General features: G+C 42.8%; 2 protein-coding genes and 1 long non-coding RNA gene across 5 annotated transcripts in view; 1 reads left to right on the forward strand and 2 right to left on the reverse strand.

The window, feature by feature from the left end:
* Positions 1-7,363, forward strand: part of LOC106588225 (phosphoribosyl pyrophosphate synthase-associated protein 1) — a 28,879-nt gene extending 21,516 nt beyond the window's left edge. Inside the window, exons 5-11 of one of the 3 annotated variants that reach the window (XM_014177023.2) lie at positions 2,712-2,827; positions 2,980-3,035; positions 3,164-3,318; positions 4,383-4,427; positions 6,067-6,137; positions 6,380-6,526; positions 6,873-7,363. In XM_014177023.2, the coding sequence (XP_014032498.1) occupies positions 2,712-2,827; positions 2,980-3,035; positions 3,164-3,318; positions 4,383-4,427; positions 6,067-6,137; positions 6,380-6,526; positions 6,873-7,031 (749 nt within the window). In that variant the 3' untranslated portion in view covers positions 7,032-7,363. The remainder of the gene's footprint in view (positions 1-2,711; positions 2,828-2,979; positions 3,036-3,163; positions 3,319-4,382; positions 4,428-6,066; positions 6,138-6,379; positions 6,527-6,872) is intronic. The other 2 variants (XM_014177033.2, XM_014177038.2) reach the window with 2 other exon arrangements.
* Positions 6,549-9,132, reverse strand: LOC123729843 (uncharacterized). Its single transcript, XR_006761507.1, has 2 exons — positions 9,010-9,132; positions 6,549-7,001 (listed from the first exon to the last, which is right to left on the reverse strand). It is a non-coding gene; the product is annotated as an uncharacterized lncRNA (long non-coding RNA).
* A 1,585-nt stretch (positions 9,133-10,717) lies between these two features.
* On the reverse strand, positions 10,718-12,208 carry LOC106588235 (GTP-binding protein Rhes-like). The gene has a single exon (XM_045706270.1). It carries the CDS (start codon positions 11,927-11,929, stop codon positions 11,294-11,296), a length of 636 nt encoding a protein of 211 aa, XP_045562226.1. The 5' UTR covers positions 11,930-12,208; the 3' UTR covers positions 10,718-11,293.
* Between the last annotated feature and the right edge of the window lie 255 nt (positions 12,209-12,463).

The following is a 12,463-nucleotide window of genomic DNA, read 5'->3' on the forward strand; positions in this document are numbered from 1 at the left end:
TACGATGGAGGAAACCAAGTCTAGATTTAACTTTAGCCTGCAGCTTTGATATGTGCTGAGAGAAGAACAGTGTACTGTCTAGCCATACTCCTTAGTACTTGTATGAGGAGACTACCTCAAGCTCTAAACCCTCAGAGGTAGTAATCACACCTGTGGGGAGAGGGGCATTCTTCTTACCAAACCACATGACCTTTGTTTTGGAGGTGTTCAGAACAAGGTAAAGGATAGAGAAAGCTTGTTGGACACTAAGAAGGCTTTGTTGAGTGTTTAACACAAAATCCGTGGAGGGGCCAGCTGAGTATAAGACTATCTGTATACAAATGGATGAGAGTGCTTCCTACTGCTTGAGCTATGTTGTTGACATATAATACAAATTGTAATTCATAACATATACGAAATGGGTGATGGACATACACAAATTAATAAATACCATATGAAACGTAACATATCATTGTGTTTCCGATTTACTTACAGAATAATACGAAATGCTCTGAGACCGGGTTGGGTAACGTTACACCATAGCAAGTCCATCAACTCTGTCACCACATACAGCTAGCAGAAAAGCCAACGGTCATATTAAATCAAATCAAATCTATTTATATAGCCCTTCTTACATCAGCTGATATCTCAAAGTGCTGTACAGAAACCCAGCCTAAAACCCCAAACGGCAAGCAATGCAGGTGTAGAAGCACGGTGGCTAGGAAAAACTCCCTAGAAAGGCCAAAACCTAGGAAGAAACCTAGAGGAACCAGGCTGAGGGGTGGCCAGGCTGTGCCGGGTGGAGATTATAACAGCACATGGCCTAGATGTTCAAATGTTCATAAATGACCAGCATGGTCAAATGATAATAATCATAGTAGTTGTCGAGGGTGCAACAAGTCAGTAACACGAGTAAGTGTCAGTTGGCTTTTTCATAGCCGATCTTTGAGAGTATCTCTACCGCTCCTGCTGTCTCTAGAGAGTTGAAAACAGCAGGTCTGGGACAGGTAGCACGTCCGGTGAACAGGTCAGGGTTCCATAGCTGCGGGCAGAACAGTTGGAACTGGAGCAGCAGCACGGCCAGGTGAACTGGGGACAGCAAGGAGTCATCAAGCCAGGTAGTCCTGAGGCATGGTCCTAGGGCTCAAGTCCTCCGAGAGAGAGAGGGACAGAGAGAGAGAGAGAATTAGAGAAAGCATATTGAAATTCACACAGGACACCGGAAAAGACGAGAAATACTCCAGATGTGACACACTGACCCTAGCCCCCCGACACAAACTACTGCAGCATAAATACTGGAGGCTGAGACAGGAGGGGTCAGGAGACACTGTGGCCCCATCCGATGAAACCCCCGGACAGGGCCAAACAGGTAGGATATAACCCCACCCACTTTGCCAAAGCACAGCCTCCACACCACTGGAGGGATATCTCCAACCACCAACATACCATCCCGGGACAAGGCCGAGTATAGCCCACAAAGATCTCCGCCACGGCACAGCCCAAGGGGGGGGGGGCAACCCAGACAGGAAGACCACGTCAGTGACTCAACCCACTCAAGTGACGCACCCCTCCCAGGGACGGCATGGAAGAACACCAGCAAGCCAGTGACTCAGCCCCCGTAATAGGGGTAGAGGCAGAGAATCCCATATTTTATGGTATTTTAGTAGGGAAACACTTATTGCATCACTCTGTAAAAGCTAACACTCTTACTAGAGTGGGCACATTGCATGCGCTAGCATTGCACATTTTTCTTTACACATGCATGTTATTTAATCATTTTATCCACATTGCTAGCGTGTGTCAACGAGCGTCTGTGTTGCCGAACGCTAAAATAGAACTCTGTTTGGTTTTCACGAGGATACAAACCCACGAGGGTGCTTGATAGACGAACGAGGAGAGAATAATCAAAGATAACGAACTATGTTTTCCTTTTTATCTGTGGATTAATCGTCAGAGTAGAGAAATACTATTTTGTATAACACCGGGTCAAACTTCTACAAATAACCAGTTAAAAAGAGGACCATATGCATGTCAAGTTAAATCCAATGTTCATCTCCAAGGCAAACTAGCTAGCTAGATAAATGTCCATGGATGTTTTTTGTTGCTTGACCCAGTGGTGGAAAAAGTACCAAATTGCCATACTTGAGTCATTTTCTATTAAGGTATCTTTACTTTTACTCAAGTAAAACTGCAAGTCACCCAGTAAAATACTATTTGAGTAAAACTCAAAAGTATTTGGTTTTAAATATACTTAACTATCAAAAGTAAATGTAATTGTAAAAATGTACTTATGTTTCAAAAGTAAAAGTGTAAATCATTTCAAATTGCTTATATTAAGCAAACCAGATGGCACAATTTGTCTTTTTTTTTTTTTTTTCTGTCAGGATAACCAGGCTCACACTACAACAAGCAGGCATAATTTACAAGCGAAGCATTTATGTTTAGTGAGTCTGCCAGATCAGAGGCAGTAGGGATGACCAGGGATGTTCTCGTGATATTTGTGTGAATTGGACCATTTTCCTGTCCTGCTAAGCATTCAAAATGTATGGACTACTTTTGGGTGTCAGGGAAAATGTATGGAGGAAAAAAGTATATAATTCTATTTAGGAATGTATTGAAGTAAAAGTTGTCAAAAATACAAATGGTTAAGTACAGATGCCACCAAAAAAACTATGTAAGTAGTACTTTAAAGTATTTTACACCACTGGCTTGACCCACTGGTGTTATCCCAGGGCTGACTCACATCATCACAATGGACCTACACCAGAAGGAGATCCAGGGCTTCTTCAGTTTCCCTGTTGATAACCTGCGTGCCTCGCCCTTCCTGCTACAGTACATCCAGGAGGAAGTAAGACTACATTACCCAGAATCCTCCAGTCACTTGTATCATTTCAATCGTTATATAATGTATTTGTTGACTAAAGTTTAGTTTTTAATGTGGTGTTGAACTGTGAAATCATGTTGGATAATGTTTCTTTGTCACCATTTATTCGTTTCTAGATTCCAGACTACAGAAATGCCATTATCGTTGCGAAGTCTCCTTCGGCGGCCAAAAGGTAACATAAATGTTGGGAGTTTTCCAGCAAGATGGATCGTGAATGATGTGAAGTGTTTGTGGCTGCAGATTTGTGGGTAATTGTGATTGTTTGCTCTGTATGTATTTTTGTCTACGCGTTCTTTCCAGAGCTCAATCCTATGCTGAGAGGCTGCGGCTGGGCCTGGCGGTGATGCACGGGGAGGCCCAGTGTTCAGAGTCTGACATGGCTGACGGAAGACACTCTCCCCCTCCAATGTCTTCAGGACGCACCACCTCTGGCCACCCTGGTCTGGAGCTGCCATGTAAGATACGCCTGACACGCACAGGCGTGTGCACACACACACTAGAAAATATCCCTGCCTTTGACCATAACACACAAAAATCACTGTTGCGTTGCTCTCATGTATATAATCTGCCTAATCAGCAGACAGTGCTGGTTTATGTAACCACTAGTGTCAGGACAGGATGAGTTGAGCCCTGACTGCTCTCTATCAGAGGAATCCATAGAAAGGTAATGAGTCTGAACAGCAGGGTTAAACCCCCACTGCTTTTGGGGAGTAGACGGCACTGGGATTGGCCTACCATGTAGCATGCATACACTTGTGAACGCATGTACACCCAGACTCTGATCCTATCTATTGTAGAGACACTGAAACATGGCATTGGGTTAAAGGGAGGCTTTACAGAGATCTAATGGAACAGTATTTACAGAAAGAGAACAAACTGGATTTTACATTTATGGACCGGAAAAGTGGTAATCTGTCTGAATAACAACCCATAGCTCAGAGAAAGTTAGTTTTACAAATCCATTTGTCACAGAAATGCTGTCAAAACAAAAAAAAAATATCCAGCCCTGAATGCCCAAAGGCACTGGTAGCAAAGAGGACCTCCACACATTGTCCTCATGCTGACGGTGTACAACTGCAGTGGTTCAGCCAGTCAGGGCTGTAGTATGTGTTGGTTCAGCAACAAAGCAATCCTTCTCAGCAGCCTGACACTACTGCGGATGCCTGTGAAATACTGCAGGCAATAACAGGCATCTATTCCCCTCGTCCCCCTCTCCTCCATACAGCCTCTGGATTTCTCTTCTCACCCTCTTTTTTTAAATTAATTTTTTCTACTTTTATACAGCGACTGTATTTATTTTCTCTTGTGCTTCTCTCCATTTCTCCCCTCCTTTATACAGGAACAGGGTTGATCTCCCTTTATCAAAACAGCAGCAAAATTCTTACATTCCTTGGATAAATAGGACCAGAAGGCCTGTCTTCAGTTCTGGAGTTGTTTGTCTGTATGCTGTCTATGTCTGTCTGTATGTCTATTATATATTCTCTGTATATGACAGTGTTAACATATTTATCTTTTGAAGACACAGGGAGGCACCAGCCTTCATTCCCAGGCATAGAGCTCCCAAGTACGACCGTAATGCTCCACTCTCTCTTCTGCTAACTCCCATCCTGCAATACTATTTGATCGCTTATACCTGCCTGCATGTAATGTTGATGTTTACTGAGGGAGTTTCCATTTCTAGCAGTACTGACCTTCTAAATTCCCATTTGTGAAGATCTCACTTGTGTTTAGACCCAGGGCGGGGCCGTCAAACATACCTGTTTTTTTTTTAAACTGTGTAGAAATTATAATTATCCTACAATTATAGTCTCTTTTCATGTAGCCTGCTAGCTGTCATGGTAACGAAAGCCAGACAGTCGTGGGAGCAACGGAAATTCCTAAAGCGATGGATAGGGGACTATTTAAAAAATAAATTGAAGGCAAGGGAATATAATCAATTTTAAGTGCTGCCCTCCGACTCTTGGCTGTCACCAAATTTGGTATGATTATGGAAACAAGATATCTGTAAAACAGCACATTTCTTCACCTCAAATTGGTGTCAAGGTCTTTCAGATAATCCCAAGCTTACGTTCTACATTTTTGACATTACATGCCTTTTGTCTAATACACAATTAACTGTGAACTTCCAAAATTCTAATAAAATCATCACGTTCAAACCCTACCGATAGCAATACGAATCTGCTGGATGCATTCATGCAAGCATCATGGAAAAATACATGGCTCTTCCCATGTATACTTTGGAGTTGCACTACAATTAATACCAGTTTGAAACAATGTGGCCTGTCAACATCCCCTTCAACATGCCTCAAATGTAGCATTTATTTGACTTTTGACCCCTTCAAAGCAACCAACAAAATGGCTGCCACTGCAAATGCCTTACCAGAGGGCACCTACTGTATTACACTGCCAGGTTGGTGATTGGCATATGTTTTATGGGGCCAATCATTGCCCCATAAATGTTATGTCGTTTGGGCAATTTAACTATGTCTCTATAACTCCAATGGAGATGAAGGAAACATTGCAAGCACCTCAGAGGTTGAGTAGGGCATGATGGCAAGCTTGGTTGTGTTCCCCTGCATCCTTTTTCTTGATCAAATTCTAGTTTAGAATTTTTCGAGCTAACTTGCTGATTCAGCAACGGTATGATTGTTGTTTATTTAAAAACTCAACCCCCCCCCCCCGAAGCCTTAAAAAAATATATTTTAACAAAATAATTTTGTTGCTAATGTCAACATCTTGGAGTTCCAAGTAGAGCATCATGATTCAAACCTGAGTTTTTAAATATGCAGACATCTGGTTGGATGCCTCTGGGCTGACGAGGAAACTGGTTTGAAGTTGGTTGTGATTTGGCATGGCATGGGGTTTCTGTGTGGATCCCTAAATCCCAAACCGGATGTTTTATTTGTGGGAAGGAAGACAGCTCTATACTCATAAGCCATGTGTTGCTATAATTGCAATATGCCTGAAGCTGCCCTATATTTACCCCAAATCATTTCACCTAGTTGTCCCTTTGTCAAAATGAGAGTTTCAGGATTATTCTGTAGCTGTTGTAGCAGTCTGTGGACATTGAGGTAGAGCTGTCTTGCATGGTCTTTGCAGGTGTTGAACTTGATCCCTTACTCAATGTCATTTTTTCCCCCCTCATTTTCCTCTGCACCACTGTTTTGAAAGTGATAATAAACCTCTCTCCTTTTCTCTTTCAGTAATGATGGCCAAGGAGAAACCGCCTATCACTGTAGTGGGAGATGTGGGAGGTCGCATCGCTATCATTGTTGTAAGAATTTGATCGTCTCTTATTTCTGTTAAACTTTAACACCTATGGGACAAAAAAACTGCTTTGTCCAAGTTATTGCTAATAAGCAAGAGTGAAAGTGTTATCATCTACTGAAGTCTCACACTCACTGTTCTGAGGAAGGACATACTGTATGATAGAGAGCTAGTGTTTTTATTTATCTAGACGCTAATAACTGTCATTTTGTTCTAAGTCCTTCCGTCCTTGTCGTTTCCCTCTCTCAGGATGACATCATAGACGACGTGGAGGACTTTGTGGCGGCGGCTGAGATTCTGAAAGAGAGAGGGGCCTATAAGATCTACATCATGGCGACACACGGCCTGCTCTCAGCAGAGGCCCCGCGGCTCATAGAGGAATCCGCCATCGACGAGGTAAGACAAAGGACACGGGCCGTACTCGTACAGGCTTTTATTAAGCCTGAAATGGCTCTTTTCTAACATCAACACAACTGACAATTATTGTAAGTAGTCTGTGCTGCTCTCATACTTGAAGCTGCTCAAGGTCAGAAGTGTCTATTTGCTGGATAAATCAAACAAATCTATGCTTTCTTAAAAAGACAAGTACACACAGCGATACCCAAATACAGTAATATGCAATGCATACTCAAACTCTGCAAATACACTGTTTTCCAATATGGGCTGAATTATTCAAAGGGCATTCTTAAACATAGGTCCTGCTGAAACCTGGCTCTCCATTTTGTGTCCTTGTGCCCCCCAGGTGGTGGTGACCAATACAGTCCCTCATGAGGTCCAGAAGCTCCAGTGTCCCAAGATCAAGACAGTGGACGTCAGTATGATCCTGGCCGAGGCCATCCGACGCATCCACAATGGAGAGTCCATGGCTTACCTGTTCCGTAACATCACAGTAGATGACTGAGCTGCTCGCACAAATATGTTGTGTTTACACCGTGAGACCAAGGATTTTCAACTCTGTTACATAGGCACGTGTTTCTTTTCATTCTAGTTGACTTCCTATGTAAAAAAAATATATCTTGCATTCTCAATAAATGTCTACTGTTCAGTCCAATATTGTACTGTGTTATACTATATGCATGGTAAATACACCACCCATACAGACTCTTATAAAGAACAAACTGCACTGATATATCTTGGATTAGTTTCATTTAATCCTACAGTGTGTGTATTGTATGTAACTTTTCAGTGTTTACTTACAGCACAACATTTGGTTAATAAATCCTTTTTGATGAACATGTATTTGTGATCAAGTGAACTCCAACATTGAAGCAAGATTGGTACATGGTTAGTCTGTTTGAAAGGTTACTGAATTAGGTTGTAGTTAGATGCCTATAGCCTAAAGCCCTTCGCAGCCGTTGAACTATAGCACAGTATTGTAACAAGTGGCAAGGCCTATTTTAGTCACAGATACCGACACCGCTCTAACTGAAATCGGACAAGAATTAACACTTGCACACAGTCTGTTTTCTGCACACCTAAAAAAACATGACAATAGGTTTTCATCTGGCACTTTGCAAATTATGATAGTCAAATCAGAGGACCTCAGTCTATCAGCTATCAAAGAAGACTGCTCTGTTTTCATGGGGATTTGATCTCTATTTGCTCATAGATTAAAACAGGGAATATGCATATCGATGACTTTTACTGAACCCATTAACCACACAGAAGTAGACGAGGCTAAGCCTTTGAAGAGAACAAATGCTTTAATCTGCTCTTACATATTTTCATGTGTAGCGATAATCTCTTCCTCTCTCTTGTTCCCTTGAAGCTTTGTGTTCTGTTGAAGTCTGTCATGAGCAAACAACTGTCTGAGTGGTGAAGTACTGGCTCTGTTCTGCAGAGGTGCATTGAATTGACCTGCTCTGTGTCTAGATCTTGTGCGCCTCTTTTGTCTCCCTCTCGTTTACCATCAGTGGAATGAAATACAACGTTCATAAACCTGTCGAGCTGATGTTGAAGGGTCAAGCTGAATAGGTCTGTCAGTTGCCTCTTTCTGCCAGCTTATTCAATAGGCCTGCTTCTCATCTTTTATGATCTGCCACACACTCAATGACTCAATGGAAACATTGTCTCAATGTTGATGGTGGTTTTGGTTGCGTGTGGTTAACATCTTGGTTCTGGGTTCCTCTAAATTCAAATGAAGCTTGTCTGTATTTTCCATCTGAACCATGTCATGAAAGCAAGCGGTACTAGCTCAAATGTATGGCAATGAGGCAAGTGCATGGATCTATTAAACAACTAGTCTGTTAAAGAAGTGAGGACATGTATATTTTGTGTAGTTTTATTTTTTTTTGCCACTTATGCTAGTGGTATCACCTAATTTCACTTATGCTTGTCTGAGGATACAGTATTAATAGCAACTACGGTGTATATTGCTGAAAGAAGAACAGTTCAATATGGGCTAGAATGTGGAGTCAAACGGCACCTGCTAACTATCCCGTGCAAGCAGTATATTAAGAGAATTGGTGTGTTGTCTCAACCAGCTTGTTTGTCTTCACGGAACACATCACATTTCATAGCAAGTTTTAACTTAAGATGTATTGTAGTCGTCTAAAAGAGTCCAGGACCCTGAACTTGTTCTAAACGCCTCAGGATTCTCTGAAACATCTGCTGAGGAGCTTTGACCAAGTCTAGGGGCAGAGACAACTATAGACACTGGACATCCATCTGAACCGAGGACACGATATGTACTTTTAACTTATTTTTATTCTCTACAAAATAAACCAAGTCATTTCAAAACATTAGGTTATAGTACTGCATTCAGTGATCACTCATCACAGACAGAATTATTGCATATGAGAACCAATTTTAGGTATTGCAATTAAAACACCTCAGTTGTGTCATTGAATAACACTATTGTGACTCAAAGGCCTACGTACCTGTTTGACTGTGTATCTAGACCTCTCTTCTCCAGTCGTCCATTCTATGAATGAATAGGGGGAGAGTACGGAAGAATGTTTTAACTGGCCAGAAAGAGGAACTAGAGGACTAACGTTCATCAGGCCACTTCCTCATATTAGACAGGAAACAATGCATCTGATGGGGGGACAGGGGGAAGCACATGGACCAACCACAGCTATTGGTGGAGACAGTGTGTTGTACTGTGCTTTACTTGTATGTTGGAAGCTGTGACTGTTGTCTGTGTTCATGACATACAGGGAAAATCCGCAACATTCCTAATATCTGATGTATTGCGCAAGGCTATCGAAACAAGACAGAAATACAATACTTTGTAAGGGATATGCTTTGTAAAGTAAAAATGTCCCAAGATGGGCTCACTCAAGTGCAGTATATTGTGCTAAATATCATTTGAGAAAGGTAGCCTATTGTCTCGTGATGATGCTACTTTGCATATAGTACTGAGGCTTGTGGCGCATACCTAGACTGCTCACAGCAGGTGTAACTAATTAAGCCAAAATGTTGTTTGTAAAAGCAACGGTCAATGTCTCAAAGGAAGACTGATTAAATACAGTAATTTAAAGAAATACAATGATTTATGTTTATAAAGTTGATAAATATTTTATGAAGGGGGGCGCAGTGAAAGACAATTGTCGTTAGAGGGCGACGTTGGACTTTAATACAGCCTGCACAATTCAGTTTGTTGCCTTTTCTGGACCAAGAAGTGGGGCTGTGTGAACTGAATCACAGTAAGCTATATCTGCAATTTTTATAAGCCTATCTTATTTTTTACAAATTAAGGTTCAGGCTTAATGTTATTCAATTGTATTCCAGGTAGCCTGATAACCCCAGCATAGTTGTCTTTAAACATTTTGGCAGAAAATCCCTTGAGCCTTGTGTAATTGTAGGCTATACCCTAGGTCAGGGATGGGCAACTGGCAGCTCTTTTGTAGGCCCGCGGATCAATTTCCCCCCACCCTCCCAGAAAATGTAGCTTAGGGTCCCCAAAAGGCTAGGGCCTGCTCTGACTGCATGTGTGGGTATGGATGTGGGTATGCAGACCCGTGCGCCACAGCGGCCCCTCATGATGAGTCCCCACCCCCATCAAAGTTGTCCATCTCTGGCCGAGGCCGTATCCTACAGTGGAAACGTTCACTAGTAAGTGGGCTTTGGTAGTATGTTTTTGTAGTTTGTTTGTGGAAATTTGATCCACATCATGGTGCACCTGCACATCTATTGGGGTCCTGATGACAGACAGACCGTTGCTATTTGATTGACGTGTGCGATGTCTGATGTGTGTGATATCCATTTCACTCCTCCAGTTTGTGTCTGCGTTGTTCATTCTCTATTGAGAGTGCAAATATGTGTCTCATATTCATAAGGCAGTTAGTTATTACAGGAGACCATAGCTTTTTTTATTTGTGTACTATTTATTTAGCTTTATGGGGTAAACATTCCATCTTAAAATGAACACTGGTAAAGCAGTTTAATGTATAAATCGTGAATAAAAAAAAGGTAAGAATGTAAAAACATGTTTAAAATTAAAAATTGCATGTAATAGACATTTGCATGTCACCACTTTTTACACGCATTAATCAAGTCATGCTTAATAGCAAATCAATAAAAAAAAAGTTGAATACAAGCAAGTCTTTCGTAAACAATAATGCTGTGCTACATGTGAATTTCCAACTGAATAGATGGTGTTTTACATCAAACCATTGACTTTGCACAAACCCCAGCATATAAATCTTTCTTTTGAGTCAATAAATAATGTTATTGTATGTTTGCAACAGTCAAATGTCTCATTGCAAGTGAATGTCAAACACACATTGCAAAAGTAGCATCATTTGAATACTAAAGCTATACATTGATCTAAACTGAAACAGCAGAAGCCTGTTAACCAAATAAGCAGCAACACATTACATTAAGTAATTACTGAGTAACAACTGAGCAGTTGAACATCTTTGTCACCTTTAAACCCTTATCTCCCCACCGTACAATGTTTACATTAGTTGGACCAAGTCCTCTTTCATAACCATTCGTTGTCACCCATTCTCTTCCCATATCAACCACATCGCTTGGACAAGGGAAGCAGACCTGGAATCAAGAGTGTTTGGGAGTCACGTTTCAGCACACTGGCAGTCCCTCAACTCAACCTTTTCAGTCCATCCATAGTCAAGTGTCCCTCTCCCTCTTGTCCAGCAGCACTTTAACAGGTGTACTAGCCCACACCCTTTCCCTCTCTTTCTCCTTCAACCTGCCCTATTAGGAGATGATGCAGGAGTTGGTCTTGTTCATGGGCGGCCGGATGCCCTTGGGGTCTCCTTTGGGGAAGGTCTCCCTGCGGCGCCTCAGAGCAGGGCTCAGCCGGCTGGGCAGGTTGGTCTGCTGCAGCAGCTCCCTGAACACCTCCATCACGTTGTTGTTCTCCTTAGCCGACGTCTCCACGTAGCTGTTGTTCCAGTCCAGCTCCACTGTTGACAGTACGTCGTCAGCTGCCACCTGCCGGTCGCTTCCTGCTCGATCTGACTTGTTGCCCACCACCACGATCGGGGTGTACTTGTCCTCCTTGACCTCCAGGATCTCGTTTCGGAGACTCTTGACGGCCTCCAGCGACTCTGCGTCATCGACCGCGTAGACCAGGGCAAAGGCGTCGCTGTTCTGGATGGAGAGCTTGCGCATGGCAGGGAAGGAGTAGCTGCCGCTGGTGTCCAGGATCTCCACGGTGACCTTAGAGCCGCCGATGTCGTACTCCTTGCTGTGCATCTCCTCCACGGTGCGCCGGTGCTTGGGCTCGAAGGTGTCCTGGAGGAAGCGGCGGATCAGGGCCGTCTTGCCCACGCCGGCCGCCCCCAGAAACACCAACCTCACCTGGGTCTTCTCCTTCACCTCTAGAGACATGATACTGCTTTTTGTCTGGATGACGATGTGCTTCTAAAAGTGTCTTTAAACGGACCGTTCAGTCACTGACAGTCTCTGTCAGTAGACAGGTAGAATAGCAGAACACAAGTCCAGTCAAACTCTTCTGTCTTCTGGTGAAGTTGCTGTCGGTAGAAACAGCTGCGCAATTGCACACCGAGTGTAGATTGTCTGAGATTTCTGTACAGATTCTAGCAGAAGGTCTCTGATAGTGCTCAAAGTTCTCTTGTAATAGGTAGGTGCTTGTCTGCCTCTGTCGTTTTCCACGGTCCCTTTTATGTGTGTTTTTGGTCGCAGGGATTCCATGCCCTCTTCCCGGCAGGAGCCAATCAGCACATGGCTGTCTTTTGCGGCGTAAGATACGAGCGGCCAATCACTGGTCTGCATGCAGATGTGAGTACTAGACAGATTTGGGAGGGGAAAACGAGGTGATATCTGAAAGTGTATAAACAAGAGCTGCTGGAAAAGTGGAGCAGAGAAAATTTGGTAGGAGCAGCAGTCTGATTATCATTCAAA

Source organism: Salmo salar, chromosome ssa02 (assembly GCF_905237065.1).
Source record: "Salmo salar chromosome ssa02, Ssal_v3.1, whole genome shotgun sequence".
Lineage (NCBI taxonomy): Eukaryota > Metazoa > Chordata > Actinopteri > Salmoniformes > Salmonidae > Salmo > Salmo salar.

Coding starts and splice junctions, on each gene's coding strand:
- LOC106588235 (XM_045706270.1), bottom strand. CDS start 11,929: ATGTCTCTAGAGGTGAAGGAGAAGACCCAGGTGAGGTTGGTGTTTCTG.